This window comes from Phodopus roborovskii, unplaced genomic scaffold (genome assembly GCF_943737965.1).
Source record: "Phodopus roborovskii unplaced genomic scaffold, PHOROB, whole genome shotgun sequence".
Classification (NCBI taxonomy): Eukaryota; Metazoa; Chordata; class Mammalia; order Rodentia; family Cricetidae; genus Phodopus; species Phodopus roborovskii.
In genome coordinates, this window is record NW_026126416.1 from 10,196,970 (window position 1) to 10,220,781 (window position 23,812).

At 43.6% G+C, this 23,812-nt stretch overlaps 1 protein-coding gene across 1 annotated transcript in view; it reads right to left on the bottom strand.

Moving 5' to 3' along the window:
* The window catches only part of Dtd1 (D-aminoacyl-tRNA deacylase 1), a 175,480-nt gene that overhangs the window by 13,065 nt on the left and 138,603 nt on the right, over positions 1-23,812 (bottom strand). The window contains exon 5 of the mRNA XM_051183259.1: positions 8,089-8,261. Within this exon, the coding sequence (XP_051039216.1) occupies positions 8,109-8,261 (153 nt within the window). The 3' untranslated portion in view covers positions 8,089-8,108. The remainder of the gene's footprint in view (positions 1-8,088; positions 8,262-23,812) is intronic.

The window sequence follows — 23,812 nt, forward strand, 5'->3', positions numbered from 1 at the left end:
GACTGGAGAGATACAGTGTTGTGCAGGTAACTTACTATGGTGCTGTTTAAAGTAGAATAAGACATTTAAAATGCATATTGTACACTCTAGAGCAAACACACACACCAGAGCATATGCATGCATACATACATGCAGGCGTGCACGAGTGTGTGCGCACACACACACACACACACACACACACACACACACACACACACACGCACGCATGCACTTCTCAACTACTGCGCTCATTGGGAAGAACACTCCACCAAGATGGCTGCATCTTACTATTCCAACAAAGGTCAAGCTGGAAAAGCAAACAGATGGCAGCTTCCCAAACATTTCCCTTGTGTGTTTTTTAGTGTGTTGTTGACATTTGAGGACGAAATGTGGGGTGCTGGTCAGGAGCTCTTCTCACATCTGAATTACAGCAACCACGTAAATGCTCAAAGGAAACCCCGGGGACACAGAAGCAAAGGAAAGTCCTCCAGCCCAGGCTACCCTAACACCAGCCTGTTAACAGGGAGCCTCACCACAAATCCTCTCATCTTGAGGAGTGAGGTGAGGAGCCTGAAGAAATCAGACCGAGCACAGAACAAATGTTAATTTTAGCATTTTTGTGTCTGTTTGATGAAACAGAAAGGAACATTTGCAATGTGACAGTGAACTGCCCCCACCCTGGGAATATCCTCCCGACCATGAAGGGTATTTAATCATTTTCAAAGGAAAATGGAGCCAATGGTATGAGTTTCTCATTATATTTTCTTTGCCTTTCCCTTTTCCGTCTCAAGCCCCTGAAAACTCAAAGCAGCTCCCCTGGCCCCACGGGCTCCCCAGGGCTCTTTCTCCTTTTTAAGAAAAGCAAAAGGAGACTGCAGCTCCTGTCTGGAACGGCTGTTCCATGCAGCAAAACAAACGCAAGGTCACCATCTGCCACTCTTCCTCAGCTCTCACCAGTATCTAATGGCTGAGGGGGATTTTGTGGCCTATCAAGATGACAAGTTTCTTCAAAGTGACAACACAAAACCTAAACAGGTAATTGTAGTAGCACCTGTCCGTTAGTGGCCCCCTTCAAAGTCTTCAAATCCAGAAATGTGGTTAAGTTCTCAGAGGGGAGCACACTCCAGCCCCTCACTGGTTCTTGGCTGAATGGTGACTCAGAGGCCTTGGGCACACAAGCACACAGGGACTCTCCCTGCCAGGTCTGTTGCAGCCGTCTCTCATCCAAATTATAACCAGAATGTGAGAGGCTCCCCCAAACAACATGGGCTACTGCCACTGTCCTTGGTTATCTTCAAGAATTTGAAGGTAAGATCCTATTGCTAAAGACACAACATTTTTTCAGACACAGGACCTGGAGGAATAAAGCTGGAACTGATCTGGAAGTCTCCTCCCCTCCTCCTTGAGGACTAGTCCTCTGAGCTTTGGAAAGTGATTCTCTCTCTCTCTCTCTCTCTCTCTCTCTCTCTCTCTCTCTCTCTCTCTCTCTGTGTGTGTGTGTGTGTGTGTGTGTGTGTGTGTGTGTCTGTGTGTGTGGTGTCTCCCTCCCTCCTTCCCTCTCTCTCTCACCCTCTCTCTCACCCCCTTCTCCCTCTCTCCCTCCCTCCCTCTCTCTCTCTCTCTCTCTCTCTCTCTCTCTCTCTCTCTCTGTGTGTGTGTGTGTGTGTGTGTGTGTGTCTGTGTGTGTGGTGTCTCCCTCCCTCCTTCCCTCTCTCTCTCACCCTCTCTCTCTCCCTCTCTCTCACCCCCTTCTCCCTCTCTCCCTCCCTCTCTCTCTCTCTCTCTCTCTCTCTCTCTCTCTCTCTCTCTCTGTGTGTGTGTGTGTGTGTGTGTCTGTGTGTGTGGTGTCTCCCTCCCTCCTTCCCTCTCTCTCTCACCCTCTCTCTCTCCCTCTCTCTCACCCCCTTCTCCCTCTCTCCCTCCCTCTCTCTCTCTCTCCCTCTGTGTGTGTGTGTGTGTGTGTGTCTGTGTCTGTGTGTGTCTGTGTGTGTGTGGTGTCTCCCTCCCTCCCCCCTCTCTCTCTCCCTCTCACCCCCTTCTCCCTCCCTCTCTCTATCTCTCTCTCCCTCTCTCCCTCCCTCTCTCTATCTCTCTCTCCCTCTCTCCCTCCCTCTTCCCCCCTCCCTCCTCTCTCTCTGCACCAAGGGAAAAAAGAAATCAGTAGCCCCACTCTGGTGTAAAGCCTATGACTGAACTGGCAATGTATGCATTCCAGTACAATGGTGGTGGCATTTCATTTGGAGGTAACCAGCAGCCTGTCTAGTAGAGGGAATTCATCCCTGGTTCTGTAAACCTAGCCAACTACCCACGGCTGGAAAGATCTAAACCCTAGAGAAGAATCTACTCCTACCACTTTCCTAAACCAATCTAATTCCTAACTGTACTCTAAATACTGACCTTATACCCACAGGTAGGGTAGCTCTCCCCCCTCATCAAGGGAGCTTCCTTTTGCAACAGATGAAGACTACTACAGAGATCCACAACTGATCAAGTCCAGAGAAGAAGTGACTATAGGGTACCCAACCCCAAATGATATATCTCTAAGGTAACCTCTATACCCAAGACTCAGGGAAAATCATGGAAGAGGGAGAAGAAGGACGGTAAGAACCAGAGACCTAAGACACTTGAAGCTAGATAGTACCCCCTGGACATGACACACAAATCACCATGAAATATCAACAATATGTTTGCCCACACAATAGTGACATAATGACAGTATCAGTTGACATGCCAATGTGGCCAACCCTAGGTGAAGGGCCTGTAGGTGGCTAATGGCTGCTGAGAGAGGGAGAATTCGTCTCCTCCAGGGACAACACAGGCTGTCCAGTCCCAAATGGTCAGCCTGGATATGTACATGCAAGCAACACTAAATGGACTCAGTGACCTTTGTATGCATATGCACGCAACAGTGATAATTAAAGAAGAGACTGTGAGTTGAGGGGGGCACTGGAGTTGGAGATAGGAAGGAGGGTGAGACTGATATAGACACACTGCTCACATACACAGTTCTCCAACATTTATATTTTAGAAATAATTATTTTGAGGCCAAATCCAAAGCAAATAGAAGCTGTGAAGTTGTTCTATTTTTTGATGATTTTAAAAGTAACCAAATTCTTTTATACCTCAATAAGTAAAACAAAGATTCTTCAGATATAAAGTAAAACTCAAGACATTGCATTCGTAAAATTTGCTGATAAGTCAATAATATAATGCAGAGTCATCAGTTAGCTGGTATTATAATTAGGCAAGATGTTTGAAAACCCAAAGCATATGCTAACGTGTGGACAGGCATTTATATGGGTTTGTGTGCACAGGCATATCTCTAGAGATTTTTGTGTATAGTATGTGTGTATATGTTTGTATGCATAGCATGTGCATAAACATGTGCACAGACAAGTGTATAAATATATGTGGACACAGGCATGTGTATAAATATTTCTGTGCACTGAATATTATATACTTATATACACAGAATGTGTATACATATATGTGCACAGCATGTGTATTTAGGTTGATAATCTAGGTTTGGTTCTTTAAGACAAGTGCTCATGTTTTTATCCCTCTCCCATCATTTTCGTTACAGGAGTTTAAACACTTAATCAGTATTAAACTTACAGCAGAAGTCCTACTTATCCAGAAAAAGGCTATAGTTTATTGTCTAACAAAAGTCAAGAGAAAAGACAGTGTCCACAAATGTCAAGAGGATGTGGGTGGCTGCCCACAGTCCTAGGGTCCACAGCTGAAGGCCCAGGCTAGTGTCACTTCTGAACCAAGTTAAGTGCTTCCCCAACACAACTGAGCCTGATAGACTGGGCCCTTCTGACCTTTGTCAGTGGGTGCAGGAGTCCATCTTTCCAACGTTTCCTTCTGTGTGGACCTAAAAGAACTATGCAGAGACAATGGGGTTTAGGTCAGTGTCTCTCTCCTTCCTGCCCAGACGGCTGCATGCATTCTGACACTGTAACTCCCTCTGTCCTTGTTCTGAAACAGCTGCAGGAAGTGGGCCTGACTGTTGTAAGGGAAGAAACACCAAGGAAGCAGAGATCACATAACGATGTAGAAGCCATGAGCAGGATGAGAGGAAGTCCTGGATAAATCCCAGTGCTAGATCCCTGCTTCTAAGGAGCATGACAGACAGAGGCCTAACCGCGCCTTCCATTTTGTTTGTTTGAGATTGTAATACAATTACATTTTTCCCTTCCCTTTCCTTTCTCCAAACCTTCCCATGTACCCCTTCCCTTTCTCCTCCAGATTCATGGCTTATATTTTCATTAATTGTCATTGTATGCATGTATGTATACATATATACATATATACTTGAACATATGATATTACTTGTATGTGTGTTTTCAGGGCTGACTATTTGCCACTGGATAACCAATTAGTATGGCCTTCCCTGGGAAAGACCACCTGCCCTGCTCCCAGCTTTTCTCAGTTGCCTATAGCTCTCTGTGTAGGGCTGTACCTTGTGGGCTCCCCCACACACTGTCTTCTTTGGCATGTCATCCTTGTTCAGGTCATGTTTGGGCAATCATGTTCATGAGACTCCATAGGTGTAGCCTATATTGTTTTTAAGGTGCGTGACTTCTGTGTATGCTTCACTTGTTTAACTCTGTGAAGCTGTGACTCTTTGCCTAAAACACCTGATGGTCCTAGTAAAGAGCTAAATGTCCAATAGAGAGGCAGGAGCTAGGATAGACCGGGCTGGCAGGTAGAGAGGATAAACAGAAGGAGAAACAACAAAGGAGAGGAGAGCAAGAGAAAAAGGAGAGGAGGACATCAGGGAGCAGCCACCCAGTCACAGAGTAAGAAAGAAAGAAAGACATACAGAAGAAAGAAAAAAGCCTAGACGGAAAGGGTAGGTGGGTTAATTTAAGTTTAAAAAAAAAAAAAAAAAGCTGGCTAGAACATTCCAAGCTAAGGCTGGGCATTCATAAGCAATAATAAGACTGTGTGTGTTTTATTCAGGAGCTGGGTGGTGGGACCCTCAAAAAGCCAAAAGAGCAAAACAACACACAACACTAATGTGACGAGGAGACGCTACCTCACAGCGCACTCCCTGAGCCTCTGACTCTCACAGTCTTTCCACCCCCTCTTCAGCAATGTTCCCTGAGCCCCAGTGTGGGAGTGTTTTGTAGATGTTACTGTTGGGACTGGACTCCACAATTCTGCATTTTGATTGGTTGTGGTTTTCTATAAGGGTCTCTATCTGTTGCAAAGAGAAGTTTCCTTGATGTGGGGTGAAGCCCACACTTGTCTGTGTGTATAAGGACAAATGTTTATAGACTGTTGTTAGGGACTATGATGGTTTAATGAATTAGAGGTTGTAAAGTCTTCTCCAATAACCATGACCTCACTAGCACTGAATCGTTAGCCATGGTCTCCCTCTTACTGAGTGCCTTAAGCCTAACCATGTCTTCTTGCTGCACTTCTATTTGAACATGAGGTTGAACGCTCTCTGGCTGGCCCTCTGCCCTTTTGCTGTTTTGCCCTCAGCCAGGAAAAAAAAGTCTCCTCTCCATCATCCCTCTTCATCCTTGGCCCTCTGTGCCCTGTGTCTGTCACAATTCTCACCTCTAATTAGACTATTAACAAAAAAAAAAAAAAAAAAAAAAAAAAAAAAAAAAACAAACCATCAGCAGTATTTGTATGACAAAACTGACTACTGGTAGGAAAAACATCAAGTTTTAAAAGGAGCAGGAATGGAAATTTTATGTAATATGTGAGTCACATAAAATTTTATCACATCTCATGAACATTTAACATTAATTCAAAACCAAATGTCACATTTTGTATGTAACTAACCCATATCATGTATTTTTTTTTTCAGTTCATGAATAAAAACCAATGGCCTTAGGCCTGAGCATCAAAATGAGAAACTGGTGTGGTAAGCTGGTGACTGTGACCAGTAAGGCGTAATGTGATGTGACCTTTCTGACTCACACTTCACTCATACATGAATGTGTGAGGTAAGTCGATCAAGACCAGCTACTATAGCACTACCATCTTCCCATAGGTACACTGGAAAAAAGCATAGTGTTATAGGGAGGTTATAAGAGAAATCAATGGCAGGAGGATTCCTTCACAGCCTCCCAAAGTATCAGAGGCCCAGCCTCTCTGAGCCTTTATTCATTCTTCTATCTGTTAGGAGTGGGCACTCCTGCTCCCAACTGTTACTAATGTATCTCAATATCTGTACATGGACATCCTCAAAGCCATAGAAATCTTATAGACACCGGCTTCAGAAGGGAAAAGCAGGCCTTGCCAGCAGCCACTCCTCTTGCAGTTTGGTATCTTCAGAATGACCCTATATTCAGACATGGTTTAATTGGTGTGTAAAATGAAGGCTCCAAAATGCATGCCTAAGACCTCTTCTCTGCCCCAGCACCACAGACACGAGACTGTCACCAAAATAGTACGTCTCCTATTTCTGTGAGTTTGCCCTGTCCCTACATCATCTAGATGCACCCCCAAACACTCACATTGATTAGCCAAGCTGATCTTTACATCTTCCAGCCTCACCTCTCTCCTCTAATCACACTGTTTCTTTGGATTTCTACAGATCCTCTAACCTGGCCTTTCCCCATCGAGTCTCACTCTCCAGAACTGGAGGGTGTTTTTATGTTATGCCTGACTATGTTGCAGGCACCCTAAAATGTTTCAGAGATTAGTCATTGCCCCAAGATGAAATCCAGATTCCTGAGAGTTATAAACCACCCCCAACTTCAAGAAATTCTATACTCTCCCACTGGTACCCAACCCATCGGTTAATCTCCTTCTTTTCCAAAGCTATCTATCTTTGTCGTTTCCATTCCTCCAACAAAATGCTGACACCTTGCTGTAGACTGGATCTGGAGGATCCTCCAAAGGCTCACATGGTCAAGGCCTGGTCTGTCTGCACCATGCCACTACTGCAAGGCAGTGGAATTTTTTAGACACGGGGCCTGGGAGGACATCTTCCGATTGTTGCAGATGTGCTCCTAAAGAAGACCATGGAATCTCAGCCGTCTCTTCCACCCCTCTCTCCTCTTTGTGTTACTATGAGGTAAACAGCTTTGCATCACCATATGTGTGTACCATGATATATGGCTTTGCCAAGGGCTCAAAAATCAACAAGGTTGGTTGAAACTTCCAAAACTGTGAGGCAAAAGAAGCTTTTTCAAAAGGCTTCTCTCTTCTCTTTCTCTTGCCTTGGTAGCTATTCCCTACTCTTGTCCTTCACATCCCCCATTCCCTGTATCCTTCAAGGTCAACTTCTAGAGTCCTCTCTACTCCACACTCTGTTCTGTCCATTCCATAATGCTCTTTGCTGTGACACAACTGTTTCTATTTTTCTCCTTGAATGTGTGAACTTTGTAAGGCCAGGCCATGGATCCTTCACATCTGTGTCCCAGTATTTGGTCATGTATGCATCAAATAAGGAGCTTTGATAATACATCCGATGAGGAACCTGAGACAGAAGGCCACTGGAGCCATTGGAAGATGAACTTAATGCTACAGTGAATGCCACACAGTCTTGGGCATGGAACAGTGAAGAACAAGCCATGCTAGCTGGTCTTGGTGGTACAACCCTGGAGCCTCAGTGCTAGGGTGTCAGCGGCAGAAATACTGCTGTGAGTATGAAAGCAGCCTAGTCTCCATAGTTGGGTTTGAAGCCAATCAAAATTACATAGCAGGACAGTCTCTTGATATAATAAACAAATAAGTGGTAGTGTCATGCAATATGAAAGGAATATGGTAAAGTACAAACCAGGCAATGGTAACAGAAGACTACGTCAGAGGACACTGGCCACTGGGGTTGTTGAGAGTAAGAGTGGCAATGGCAGGCAGGGTGGTAAAGTAAGACAGAGATGGGGCCTGACCGCAGAACACAGACAATGCAGGAGGGACACACACTGTCCACTGGGGGCAGCCCCTAGCCTGTGTGTAGCCTCCTGTACACATTTTGATGACTACAACATAATCTTAGAGCAGTGACCTTCACCATGCTGGGAAGTAGCACATTCAAGGATGTTATGAATGAGTGAATGAATGTTCAAAGAAGAACACTTAGCAGCCATCTCACTCTACAACATGGGGAACAAAGCTGTGCAGGTGGGAACCTCCTACCTGAGCTCCCGCTTCTGCATCTATGGCTCCCGCTCAGAAGACACATCGCCCTCTGCCCCGCTGCTGGCACTGCGGTCTTCTTTTCGGGGTGCACTGCGTTCTTTGCTTGACTCGGACGGCCCCTTGGCTCTGGTCTTTTCTTTTCTCTGCTGCTGCTTCTCCAGCTTTGACAGCTGATTTTAAAAAAAGAAGACATTTTGAAGTGGTGAAGATGCAACCAGGTAACCAACACCTGAGAGCTTCCCACATGGAAACCACAGGAAAAGCTTTGGCCTGATGCTCACAGACCCAACTACGAACAACACTGATCAACCCTAATCCTTAACACAGATTCTCTACCTGCTACCTGTAACGCCCCTCTGACTTTCCATCACCCAGTATATGGGATGTGAAGATAGCCATGCCACAGGTCTCTTACAGAAGAACTCCTTAAGTGATAAAGGCTTTTTTTTTTTTTTTAGCTTGTTAACATTTTCTTTGATGGCATTGTAACTTTTCTCACCATTGTCTTTCCACTTACTATTTTTTAGAGAGTGTTCAAAGCATTCCACTGTTTGCTGAAGGTAACAGAGAAGACTATGAAATAAAATACACTGCCTCGGTTACATTCCTGAGCCTAAAGTCTGACTCACCCAAACCATATGCTCCTACTATGCTAATGGTAGTCACAGACAGGCCATCACTGGAGCATCCTCCAACTTTCTGGACATGCTCTGGGGTGACCTGGACCCATTTCTTCCCTTGATATCTCCCCAACAGTTTCAAAGTAACCACAGACTAGACAGTCAAAAGAGACTTAGGTCATCTCACACTCTTAGCAACAATACAGCCACTCCAGAAAAGGCTTGCTGAAAGTACTAGCCAGGGCTTGATTCACGAGATTTTCTTGGACCAAGAAAGGCTGAGAGACAGCAACACCCAGTTCCATCTGCTTCCCAGACCAAGTCTGCAGGCATTTTCTCCATCATAGGGAAAGAAATTCAATGAAGGGCTAGCTTCTCCCAGCTGGCCTCTGCCCCATGTCCAAAGATGCAATCACTCCACACAGCCTTCCAGAGCTCTACTTCTATTATATACAGACTTTGAATCCAATCTTTTATTGATGAACAATCTGATCCAAGAAATCAAACTTATTAATAATTGGCTTACAGTGTTACTTTCCTAATTGCCACTAACCTGAAAAGTTATAGCAAATAACCATACTGGTTAATATGATAATTAGATTTTGTGCTGAATTGCACCATTGATCCAGAGACTTTCTTCCCAGGTAACTTTCCTTACAAGATTCCACCCATTAAAGATTGTAAGAGCCAGAGGTGAGGAATAACTACAATGAAATGATGTTTTTCTAAACATAACAGGGCAGGTGGACATATAAACTACATGGTTGTGACAGCATGCACAAGATGTGTGTCAGCTCAATCCAGACAAAATCCCAGTATGGAACAATGGAAGGGGCACATGAAGTCTCACCCCTTGCTGAGGAGCTATTGGCTACTGATAGCTTCCAGAAGAGGAAGAGTTCATTTTCTTTAAGGGTATGAGTCTTAATAGGTCAACCACTCTCCAGGGCAGATGCCCAACCTAAATTGGGTTGATCAATGGTTTTGTTTTGGTTGATTGATTTTTTTTTTTTTTTTTTTTGTTTTAATTTGTTCTGAGACGGGGTTTCTCTGTGTAACCCTGGCCATCCTGGAACTCACTCTGTAGACCAGGCTGACCTTGAACTAAAAAAAAAAAAAAATAACCTACCTCTGCCTCCCAAGTGCTGGGCTTAAAAGGCATGTGCAGCCACCACCCAGCCAAACAATCTTTTTGAGAGACAAGAAGAGTGAGAGAGAGAGAGAGAGAGAGAGAGAGAGAGAGAGAGAGAGAGAGAGAGAGAGAGAGAGAGAGAGGACCAGCACAAAGTTGGGTGGGCAAGAAGATGGGGTGGATCTGGAAGGATTTGGGGAAGAGGATGAACATGATCAAAATGCATTGTATGAAATCCTCAGAAGATAAGTAAAGTGTTATTTTTAAAGGTTCCACCTCATGCACACAGAGAGGCTCATAAGAATATGTATTAGCAAAAAAAGAAAAAGAAAGAAAGAAAGAAAACCCATTACTAGGACAGAGAAGTATAACATGCTAAAGTCACAAGAAATAATACTGTAGGACAGACAAATCTGCAAATACTGCAAGTATAACAATACAGGAGAGTTTGAACTCATAAAAGCCAAGTTTCAGAGACAGAACTACACGCAATGATGAACTCATGCACTACACCCCATGACAAGCTCACACGCCACACACCGTGATGAGCTCACACTACATACTGTGATGAATTTACTCACTACCTACTGTGGTAAGTTCACACAAATGGATGGGAAGGCAGACACTAACTCCAGCACACTGGATAGGACATGGGGAAATGTTGTGGAATGAGCAGACACAGGCTTCAACTATAACTGTCAACTTTCACTTCTTTAAGAACAAAACCAGACCTAGAGTTTGGCTTCTGACTAGGGCCAGGCTTGAGCTATTTCACAAAACAACTGGACGACGGATGAAAGAGTACATGTCGCAACACAGAGGGTAGGTCAGCATACGGCTTCCTTCATCGACAGTCACCTAGTGTCATCTCACTGTGTTCTAGGTGTGTAGCTGACATCATGGTGGCCGATGATCATTGTCTGGCCATGGCCTGTAACAAACACCTAGTGTTCCGGCCCTTTAAATAGGAATGGTCATTTATTTTAAAATCTAGAAAATGGCAACATGAACGTTTGCTGCATTTTCACTGCAGCATTATTTTCCATGAACACACACTTCCTTTATAAATTCTGCCACAGATGAGGAAGGGCTTGTCATACTAAGAATGTTTTTCATTTCTCTCTTAGTGTTGAAAACCTTTTTTTTTTTTTTTTTTTTTTTTTTTTTTGTGATATCAGAAGGTCAGGCATAGGTCCTTCTATCTTCTTATACTTTAAAAAAAAAATCATCTTAACTTGTAAATATACCTAGTGCTGCAGAAATATATACTAAAAATAGTTAAGATGACAAACTTTATGTGTATTTTGCTAAAATTTTACAGTAATTTCAGAAGCTGGAGAAATGGTTCAGTGGTTAAGAGCAATTATTGGTCTTGTAGAGGACCAGATTCCATTCCCAGCACCCACATGACAGCTCCAGTTCCAGGAGCCCCACAACCTCTTCTGGCCCTTGTGAGCACCAGGCATACAGAGATACATTTAGAAAAAAATATCCATATCCATAAAGTAATGTCTAATGAAAAATAATTTTGGTATGTCAGGCAATGGTGGCACACACCTTTAATCCCAGCACTTTGGAGGCAGAGGACTATGGATCTCTGAGTTCAAGATCAGCCTGGTCTACAGATTGAGCTCCAGGATAGCCAGGGCAACACAAAGAAACCCTGTCTCAAAATAAATAAATAAATAAATAAATAAATAAATAAATAAATAAATAATCTTGGTAACCATTAGTTGATAATACACATGCTGGGTTCCTTAATTTCTTTTATTTTCTGCATTTCTAGTTCATAAAACCTAAAAATTTTGGAGCCAGTATTTGCAGTGCACTGTATTAAGCTGCCTTTTGGTGTATAAATACTGCCTGTATGCAATAGGTGTGGGTAGATACCCGCGTAAGTGGATAATCCCAGATGTGTCCAAGACAGGTGGTGAAAATACAGTATTTGTCTCAGATGATAAGAGGCCCTCTCCAATTTGTTTCTCCTTTTTAGAAGTGACATACAGGAAATGTGAATATTAGAGGTGCCAGCTGTAGTGTCAGATGTCACACCAGGCTTGTTGTGCCTTTTGCTTCCTGCTCTGCTGCCCTTGATGGCAGGTCCTAACCGAGAGGCATGGTCCCAGGGAACAGGGGCTCCTCGGGGCCATCACAGCTCCAAGCAGTACCCATCAGATGCAGCTCTGAGGCAAAGGCATTGCCCCACAGTGCACAAAAGTAGAGATGTGGATTTGAACCTCACTTTAACCCTGTCCCCCACCACCATGAGCCAAGCTTTTATATCACTTGTGATAATTCTTTTAAGCAATAAGCACAGCCATGTTTCTGCCAACCATGCAATGCCAATTGTCTTACATTACTTATCTTAAAATAACCCAACCCCACATGGCTCCAGGCCACCAAATAAAGTTCTCTGTGAGAACACTGTGAACCAAATTAATAAATTTAAGCCTTTTCCAGGAAAACTGGGTCCAATGCATCCAGGAGGTGGAATTTATATCTCAGGGCAAAGAAGCAGATGGGCTATTTTCCTTTTCTTTTCTTTCTTCCCTCTCCTTCCCTCCCTCTTTCTTTCCCTCTGTTTCTTCTTTCAAGCAGATGGATCTCCTGTTTCTCTTTTCCTTTTCATTCCTCTCCTCTCCCTTCCCTCCTAGGAACTAATGAGAAAGGAAGAAAGAGAAAGAAAAACATGGCACCGTGCATGGGTTCACATAGAAAGTGTGGCCTTCAAATTAACAAGAGATCCATGTCAACGAGAAAGCGTAGCACTGTGGGTCTGTCAGCACAGCATCCAGGGGTGCTAGAACTGAGTGCTTCTGGAGTTTTTCTCCTTTCTGCTTGTTTAGTGCACTGATGAGCCCCAAGGACTGCCTTTAGTGCCTTAGAGACAAGCCCAACCTTCCAAAGGCAGCTCTGGACCAAAGAGCCCTCCAGGGGATCTAAATAAAGGACTTCCTCTTTCATTAATGTCCCCAAGCTCAAATAGCATTCTCTACGAATATTGTACATAGGCTTTACATGCTCTGCAGCCGAGCTGGCAAAGCAAAACACCTTGCAGGATTGAACACTACATAAGGAGCACAAAACTAACTATGAAGAACATGCTGGAGACTGGGCTATCATGCAGAAGGCAGCCCTACCCAAGGGTGGTCACCCTTTTAACATATGTCTGAACATATGGAATGCTAATACCACCTGCTAGAACCCCACTTCTAGCTTATTGTTTTAGCTAACTCTGTGTCACCATCGTCATTATGAACAATTCATGGAGAAGCCACTGTCAGCACCGTAGCTAGTCCCTCCTGTAAAGCTGACTCCTGCTTCAAAGGGAACAGCATCTGACCTTATAGCATATGGTGTGTGACCTATAGGAGCGTCAGGGGGCTTAAAGAAGGGTTTGACACTGATACACACAGGTGTGAGGTGACATCACCTTCCTTCTTTCCTGACCTTGGCCACACGGGAACCCTGGCACTCTGAGCACTAGAAAAGAGGAAGGGTCCCTGGAGTGCACAGAAGCCTCTGTTGTGCCCTAGCAGGGTTTCTCTGTTAGGGACAGCAACCATGCTGCTTACTATCCAAAAACAAAACAAAACAAAAATCCAGTGTGGTTTGGGATACCTGCAGCTGAGAGCAGACCAGCAAGGCTTTTATGGGCTTTCTTTCAATTTGGCAGCAATGTGAAATGCTGAGGCCTCCACACCTGTAGTTCTCAACCTTTGTAATGCAGAGAACCTTTAATAAAGTTTCTCATGTTGTGACGACCCCCAATCATAAAATTATATCATTGCTACTTTGTAACTGTAATTTTGCTACTGTTATGAATCATAATGCAAATATTTGATATGTAGGATACCTGACCAATGGGTTGAGAACCACTTCTGTAGCCATTAAACCCCACCTTCTTTTATATTCTTATTTTACATATTGATCCCAGTTCCCTCTCCCTCCCTCCTCCCATGTCCCCCATCTCCCCTCCTACCCCATCCCCCCACTCCAAAGGGAGGGTGATGCCTTCAAGGAAGAATCATCAAATCTGTCAAGTCATTTGGTGTAGGGTCTAGGCCCTCCCTCCTGCCTCTAGGCTAAAGGAGTATCCCTCCATGGAGAATGTGCTCCCAAAGTCCTTTCGTGTACCAGGGATACATCCTGTAAACCCCACCTTCTATCCAGGGAACCACATAACCTCTCTCCATTAACATATTAACTTCATTGAACTGTTATTTCCTGAACACAGGTTATATAATATGCCCTAGTCAAGTGCCAGAGTCACAACAGAGTGTAGCATATCACTTGCATCTTTGGGGCTTACAGTCCACCAGAAAGTTGACTGGTAACCCCACTTAAGCACCAGAAGCCGTCTCTGTTCTAAATACTTGACATGTATATATGTATGAGGATCCATCATAAGCCCTCCTAAATGCAGTTCCCTAGAGCCCAGAACATATGGTTCACTGTCAGGTCTATGATGGTAGAGAATACATAAGGTAGTTTGGAGCCTCGGTGGAAATGACACGTAGGAAGACAGAAGCCAAAGGAGTGGAGAGTCACACAGGAAAGCCTGAAAACCTGAGGCCCAGTGAAGCTGAAGCAAGCCAGCAAAGGAGATGAATGACGGCTGAGTTTGGGCCGTGGCGCCCCTCAGACAGTAACTGGAGCATCTTCCAGGAGTTGAGGATGTCAAAACTCTGTTGGTGGACTCATCCCAAAGCTCTTGAACAGAGCAGATGGGAGAGTGGCACAATGGATAGGGCACCAAGACGGAGTGGTATTCAGGGTGCCCTATTCATTAAAACAATAGTAGGGATGTGGACATTGCTCCATGGCACATACAAAATGCCACATACAGGAATATGAAATGAACAGGCCAATGTTGTTTGGAAGAGCAGACTGGGCAATGGCCTTGGAGGGAAGGAAGGTTCCGGCTCCTGGTTCTTAGCAGGGAGGTTAGAGAGCCCTTCATCTACAAGGAAAAGAGGAACTCAGCCCGCTGGAGGTATATGAGTGGCACTGTAAGATGAGGGGCCTGCCTTCGGGGGGGTTGGGGTACTGCCCCTAATGATGGTAGCAGTTCACTGGCAAGAGAAAACAGTTAGGCCTTTGGTGTCCAATGCCTCTATCTGCTTTACCATCAGTGACATAGCCAGGGCACTGGATGCTCAAAGCACCAAATAAACAAGGAATCATTACCCTGTTCTTTCACACACATATACCATTACTTGGGGCATCTTTTATCTCTTCATGCCGAGGACATACTGTGCCATGGTGACAGGAACTATTAAATGATAGGTGGTTCCTACTTCTAAGGCACTAATGATGAGAGAAGTCTCCATTAATAATCAGAGGATGAGTCCTAGTCCCTCATGTTCAGTCAGACCCTGTGATCTTGAAGACTCCACTATCTCTAGAGAATCAGGCACAGTCTAATGACCTGCAGCTAGCTACACCAAACAAGGATAGAAGAGTTCAAATGGAATCAGCAGGAAGGGTGGGTGTGCTGCTATCCCCCTACCCCACTTGCCTCCTTGGGGATACCCCAACCTGCCAGACCAAAGCACTATAATTAGCTTTGCAGGGATTCCAAAGAACCGGCTTCTTCCAGAACAAATGAGGTACTCTTTACCACTTGATGGAAGGATCAGTCAGAGTGAGATGGTAGGGTACCTTACACTCACTTTCAACATAATTAGGGACTATAACAACAATAAAAAATCACCAAGGCTATAAATGAACGACAACACATGTTTGTGATAAGTCCCACAAAACCCAAGTCTGATCATATCCTTTCTCTTAATGGAAACTCTAAGTTACAAAAGAGAGAGCCTCCATCCTCAAAGGCCCAATGCACATGCAATGAAAATTCTACTTGTTCCCTAAACTCCATCTTCACACTGATGGAACAAATGACCCTTTAGATCCTGACAGCTAACTATTCCCCTTTGGGATTCTGAGAACTCAAGAGCAGACATTATTACTCCCAGATTGTTTCTGAGCACAATGAGGTCAGCGAAGAGAGCTTGCCCAGAGCCGAGTCCAGGCCGGGCAGGCTGGGCAGGAGCCAGGTCTCAGGACTGCTGGCCAAGTCTCCAGTTGACCCCACTTCTCTTTGGAGCAAATGCTTACCTATGCTGGGATTGGCTGAGACTCCCAGGGCCCAGAACAGCAAATCCCATTCCCAGTCTAGTGAGGTACAGTCCTCCTGTCTTTGAGTTATTTTTAATGCCAGTTATTTCCTGCCAGACTGTTCTGTCCTGCATATGAGCAAAATCTAATTAGAGAGGGAAGAAAATAACAAAAGAAAAACTTAAGCCCCATGAAGTCAGTTCTGTGGTTTTTATAGACCCTGGTGTAGATGGGAAAGTTCTGCTTCAACCAACCCCTTACAGAGATTCCAAGAACATCTTATTGTACAAATCATACGGCTCAAATGTGCCTGCTCCCATATGTGCACAAGGCATTACTCCTCCAAGTTGTTAGCCCATACCTGTGACTCAGCTGATGTCAACACTGGCAGTCACAGGACACTCCCAGGAAGAAATGCCCAACCAGGTCTCCTGAGACAGGTATGAGTTAAAGGCAAAAGGACAAAAAGCCCAACTCATCTCAGCCTATTAACTCATTGTAGTAGCTTCTGAATTTTAAATCCACAATGACGTCTTTCCTAAGTGTCCACAAATGAAGAATGCCAGTGAACAAACATCGACGTTTTCATGTCGTAGCAACTACACATGATCCTTTTCTCACACTAGCAATAAGCAAATGCTGTCCTTACTTATTTGTTTTATTGAACCCTTCACTATTACAATGCAACACATAAGTAAAGCACACCAGAGAACAGAGGACATTTAAATCATGAGCTTTGCTGTCTACATTACTAAATCAAACTCTCAGTTTGCTGTTAGACCACGGAAACTTCTGGACAGTACCTTTCTTGATCATGGTATCTCCCCTGCCAGCTAAGTGTGGACAGCACCTTTCTACTGGTGCCATACAGGTGCAGTAGGACCCAAACAATACTGCAATCGCAGCAGGGGAATCCACTGTCCTCTGAGATAGGGCACGATGTCCTCAGGAGTAGATGACTGAGGGAATGACAGGAACCCGGAATCAAGAGCTATTGGCAGTTGATAACTGCCAGAGGAGGACGAATGGTTCTTCTTGAAGAAGGCCCCTGCGAGGTTTCCAGTGCTCAGTGGATAGCACCACACACACAGGGCAGAACTATGAGTTATGAAGGAAGACAATAGGATGGCAACAACCGTGACATGAAGTTAGGAGAGGGAGGTGTTAGGGGATGTGGAGGAACTGGAAGGCGAAATGGTGAATGGGGTGCATATGATTATATTCATTGTATACATGTATGAAATTTTCAAAGAATAAAACATAAAAAGAAACCTGCACTCAAACTCTGGGGAAGAAATGCTCACCAGCTAGCCCAATGGCTACAGGTCAACTTCATACACATTCGTTTCTCCATTTAGAACAGAGGCATCTCTTGAACTGTTGGGAGGTCTGTGGGTCCAAACCCTTTCCTCTTTGCCCTGCCTTATCCCTCTACTCAAAGGCCAGGTAACAAAGGGCTGGGAGAGGGAAGGAAAAAGGGAGGTTCTAATCAGGAAATGACCAGCAAAACATTGAAAAGATGCATGTCTGAATCTACCATGCATTAACAAGATCTGCAGAAACATATTCCCATGTGTAACCTGTAATTGACTAAGCCATTTTTTAAAAAGGCAACTGGAATTTATAATTGAACAATTTATTTTATCAAACTGCAGCTTGATATAATTTTATCTTATGTGATAATTTGGAAGGCATTTTAAAAAATAGTCTTATGTAATGGAAAACCTGACAGAACATTTAAGAGGCTATTTCCATACACACCAGAGTCTGCCATTGTGTCAACTGTCCTGTTCTGTTATTTTTAAATCAACTAGCTGCTTAATAAAAACATTACAAAGTAAAGAGCACACATGGTACCTAATTTTCATACATTATTAACTCTGCTTGAGGTTTTGTGGGAATTAAAAAATCAAGTAAAAAAAAGCATCTGTCCCCATCTGAAATCGTGCAAGCTAATTTTATTTTCTAATTCCCTGTTGTTTCGGCATGCAAAGCTAGAAGGGTGTGGTGCCTTCCTCTTGTTCTTACTTTGCTCTGTCCCCTGTTTAGGCTTTGGCTTCATAGGCTATTGCTGGATCCGCTCCAGTCCTCCCTTCTCAGTGGCCATTTGCCTTAGGCTGCAGTGGGATGTGGAAAGTTCAGGCAGCCCGAGCTCCTAAGTGAACTCCCTGCACCTGCAGCACGTGCTCTCAGAGTCCCCATAGTCCCCAAAACAGAGGCTGCCTGCAGCGCCTCTGAACAGCTACCCTTCAAATTTTGGCTTCTTAGCACCAGTCCCTGTCCCTCTTTGATGAAGGTCCTTCTGGCCAGCCACAAAGAGTGGGGCCACTAACACTCGGAGAAGGCCAAACTGAGATGTAACCTGCTGGATTCCCTGGTGTCTACCTTCTTAGGCTCTCCTCCTCCCCTGCTCCCTTTCTATTCTCTATACACCTCCTGATGCAGCTTCCTAAATATAAACTACCTGGCCCTAAGCACTTACACTCTGGGGAACATAACCACAGGTATTGTAAGTGCTCAGTAATAAACCCCATGTTGATGTGATCACTCATTAGGCATAACGTGCTTGTCAACTGGTCATCTAGCATGTTTGGTGTCATTTTTTTTTTTTTCTGTCTGGGATATTTGGTGTCTGTCTTATATAGTGCTTTACAATATTTTTCTACAACCATGAGTTTGTGCACATTTGGAAGTTGCTCGCCTGCACTAGTATTGTTATCCTCCTCAGGTCTTTGATGAGGTTGAAGATTAGACTTCCACAATTATTGTTCTCTCTTTCTAGGTAGAAATATTAGATACAAGACTTAAATTTTCCAGCTTAGGACAACTCTATAGCAATCTCTGCTATGCCTTTATCCTAGGACTGGGTATGTAGTTCTTACCATTTGTTCTTGTTGGTTCACTGGAGATAGATCTTAAGTGTGTTTGTTTTTAGAGCATATTGGACATTTGCTATCTTTGTATATAGTCTTGTGTCAAGCCTACATCTCTAAATCTTTTTCTTTTGACTTAAAGGGGAATTGTAGTGAGATATCCACCCTGCCCACACCTGTAGCACTGACCACACCTGTTTGGGCATGGTCACAGGTGCGTACGTGACAGGGGGTAGGACTAGGTCTGGGCCCCCCAACCACAGCTCTCTCTCTTGCTTCCAGTCAGGTCACAGAGGACAACCTGAGTGGATCCTTGGAGAGGGAACTTATGGTGGTCACCTGCTTCTTGTGTAAGTGACTTCTCCCGGAATAAAGTTCACTTAACCTGTACTGAGTCTAGTGAATCTTGATTCCTGTGCAATAAAAGGAATTATTGAGTTATTTGGAGTGCAAGCCTGTGGCAGTTTTACCATAAATGCAACCTTCTCTTCTGCAAATTGGTTATCCACATAAATGGCAAACTATATACATTAGTAGTAAGGACTTTATTGCTCTGTATACTCCCCTGCCCTACTTGAAACAAGGTGCTGATGGCATTCCTTGCTAGTGTTAAAGTAGCCTTCTTCCCACACCTGTGGCTTGGAGTTTCCTTTTAACTGGGGATGATCATAAAATTCCAAGAGTTCTTAGACAGAAGTAGCCACTTGCTTTCCATTTATGGATGAGGGATGGCAGGGACCACCTCCATCCACTTTCCATCCTCTTATGGGCCTATCATTTTTCAGGACATAGACAATTGGACACAAAATAATATAAGCAACCTTATAATAATAAGCAATTATATTCAATGTGTACTTTTGACTTGGGTCAACATCTATGGCACATTTGGCACATGCCTGGTTTAAAATCATGAACATCGGTAAAGTTTAAAGAGACACTTGAACAATTTCAGCTCAGTTTTCCAATGCATAATTGGTAACAGAAAACACTCCACGAGTATTTTAAGCAAATAATTTCTTTAAATGATTCAAAATGTTTCTTTAATTGTAACAGTCTTAAGGGAAAAGGGGGGATCGCTCTCCCACTTGGTCTATATGCTGCACAAATGCCAAGAGAGCAGATCTGGAACAATAAAGAATCATTGCACAGAACAACTATGAACAGAAAAGAGAAGTTGAGGCCAAGGGCAAACAAGGTGAACTTTCAACAGCCAAAGGCTAACCGTGCACAAAGGAGCAGCTGGAGCAATACAGAATGGAGGCTCCCAAGGGAAAGGGCAGTCAGAGAGAAGGCCAGGGGTTCCGAGTTCCACAAGAAGAGAAGAAAGACACGCAAACATGTCTGGAGACACCAAAGGCTGAACAGTGACAACAAAACCCACAACCTGGTTTTGTAGTGTGGTACAAGCAGTTTTCCTGCCAGCCTGGTCCCCACAGTCACATCAGCCCCAAATGACACACAGAGATTATTAGATATAGCTATATTAGATATAAAGCTGTTGGCCTGTTATTAGCATTTCTTATTGGCTAGCTCTGTCTTAAATATTAACCCATTTCTATCAATCTATTTCCACATGGTCTTGGCTTATCAGAGAGAGGGTCCAGACTGCTGCTCTCTCAAGTCTCTACATTGTGCATCAATTACTACATCTCCCAGAATCCTCCTTGTCTCATAGTCCACGTATCTTGCTTTCCTATTTGCCAACAGTGCTTTATTCATTAACCAATAAGAGAAACATATTTATATAATGACACCTCCCATCAGTAGTGGTTTACAGTCCCTGAGCCAGAAAAATGTAGATGCTGCTGTTTCAGTAAGAAGCAACAAGAAGAAAGTGCAGACGACAGAAGGGCCTAGTCCTCCTCTGTAACAGCCTGAAAAATATCAAAATTCAATTAATCAAAATTAGTGAAGGTCCGCTACTGTAGAATAGACAAAAATATTCTGAAAAAAATACTTTGAAATATGCTAAAGATTGCTGCTTGGGAAGGGACAGAGAGGAACAAGCATGAACTATTTTTCAATATACACCATCAGATATTATAATTTTAAGTATGTACATAATTAGTAAACACAAATTGATTTAAGGCAGAAAATACAGAAGGCAAATATAGCCATTAAATCCAGCAATACAGAAAATAACATTAGTGACTGAGAAATACAGTTCACATAATTCTTCTTCTGATAGCCATGGAAAAGACACTAAATAAAAAGAGCAGAGATGTAGAAATTCAATATAGGAAATTCAGTTATCTGTGGGATGGAAGTTGTAGGAAGAGGGATCTGGGTAGATGTGGGAGAAGCAAAGGACATCATCAAAGGCCCTCCTATTGCTAAGTATACACAGAGAAGGAAACAAAAGAGAGGTGCCATGAGTGTAGGCCCTTTCCCTTCCACACCAGCAACTAACCAACTAACCAGATGCCTAACAACTAACTGTGTGTTGAACAAGGGTCGGAATGACTTCATGGAGACAGACAATAGCTAAGTGGAAGAAGGATGGAACAAACAACCACCAACCACCACGACAATGACGACAATGTCTCCAGGGTCTAAACACAGAAAATGATAACCAAACATTCCATGTCAACTGAGACTATCCCACACCATGCAAGCATTAAGAAACTATTATGCCCACCTCTACACTTAAAAAGCAAAAGAATAAATTACTCACAAAAGAATTCCAGCCTCTAAGGAAAATAATGCTAAGTAATGTAACCAGCAAAATGAGTTATGCAAATTTTAAAACTAATTCTTAAATGAGAAAATCTATAACAAAGCACACGCTTCTCTAAATCTAAAATTCCAGTTCCAAAAGCAATTTTTAAAATGTGAAAAACTTCACATACCTAATAAGCTTCCCTGCACCAAAAAAAAAAAAAAAAAATAGTTCAACTTCACTAGCAACTAATGATGCAAACAGAAATGAGCTGTAATTTATGATTCATCAAACTGACAAGAATTAAACAATTACTACACCCTTGAGCCTTTGTGAGTTTGAGGAAGAGATTCTCCATGTTGGTGATGAGGGTTATAAAACCAGAGAAAACAGAGTCTGACAATGAACTTCAAAGCTCTAAGCACATGAACATCTAAGCACACATACATGAAAGCATCTGTACATCTAAGCACATGCACATGCAAGTATATGCACATCTAAGCACACGCACATGTAAACAAATGCACATCTAAACATACATACATGTAAGCATATGCACATCTAAGCACATGTACATGTAAGCAAATGCACATCTAAACACACACATGTGCATACCTAAACACATGTACATGTAACAGATGCATGTTTAAGCACACATACTTGTAAACACATATACATCTACACACATATACATATAAGCACACATACATCTATGCATAGGCACACTAGTACTCAGTAATTCCATCCCTTGAGATTTAGCTTGTGAAAACAGCAGACTACCAAATGCAAAGACATGTGTAGGAGGGTGTTCACTGCGTTTTCCTATTTCACATTAGGAAAATCTTTAGAGTGATCTAAACAGACATAAAGGGGGGATTCTTTCACAAATGATGAGACATTCAGTACAGGGGGATGCACCATTTGAGGTACTGCTATAGACAATAGTGGTTGGAGTATCAAACATGACCTCCTCTCATGTCTTCATTGTTATTTTAAAGCATATTTTCAGAAACAGCATGAAGTCATTCTGAGTGACTGTCTAGTGATAGAAGGTGTGGAAACCTGAGTGCACACACCACAGGCCAAGCCTGAGAGAACAGATCTGAGCACAGAGAAGATGAGAGCAGCAGCAGGGAATGGGTTATCTAACCAGGAAATCCACACAACTTCAGTAGGGACTCTGTGTGCTCTGGGGCCACTCTGAGACAGAAGAGAGTAGCAGGATGCAGGGCAGTTGAGGCATGGAAGGTCAATGAGGGGAGGGGGGGTCCAAATAAAGACGATAGCCCAGTTGTTAAATGGAGGAAAAGCCTCAGCCCCATTTGACAGTCACACTGTTTACACACATGAGTGAGCCGCTCCAGTCTCTGTCCTGCTTCTGCCCGACAGCTCAAACAATCCAATCTGTCTTTCTGCAGGTTAACTTCACCCTTCTCAAGCCTGCCAGAGAAAACAGTGCTATTCAGAAGTATGATGGTGACACATATGCACATTTCACAGAATGCTCAGCTCCAAATGCCCCCGGGTCACTCTGAGCGTGTTTGGTCTCCAACTGCAGACACCTCAACAGAAACCACAAGTGTAGCAGGCAATCTTTCTAGAAATCTAATGTTGGCTCTCACCATCCACTTCTAAAAGGAAATGTTAACAAAACACTACAGACTTCTCACGAACTCCACTACTGTGAGAGAACACATATTCACAAAAGCATCAGCCATGATTTTGGTATAAACAGCGACTGCCATTCCCTATGCCAAGATATTGGCACAACTGGAGCCATAGGAGGCTGTCAAGGAGCATCACCTCCTGAGAGGAAATCTGCAGAATGAAATGAGGGAAGACACAATGCTCAAAGCCACTGTGCTGCTTTGATTCTCCAGTCTCAAGAAACCTTGCTGAGCAGACCCAGGAGAGCCTGCAGGGCCTTTCCTAACATACCAGCACTGATCATAGCTGCTGGAAGTTCCTCGGAGCCCTAAGAAGCCTGACCACTGTCCCCACAACACCTTGGTTGTGGTGCTTCTCTGTATTTACATCCCCCCACCTCCAGACATCACCAAAGTAGAGATACTAACAACAGCCCTCTAGGAAGTGGGGCTGGTCCTAGTGCCTATCAGCTTATAAGAACCTTGGGCTCTATCTACCCAGACCTACAGTCAGAATCTCAGAGCACTTGCAACTGAGCCAGAGGCTTGGTGTAAAGAGAAGCTGTACTGGGAACAATGTATTAAACAAGACAGCATCCAGGGAGTTTGGAGGAGGACTGACGGAAAATGATGGGAACTAAGTCTCACTCTCCAGCTTTATCTTGGGT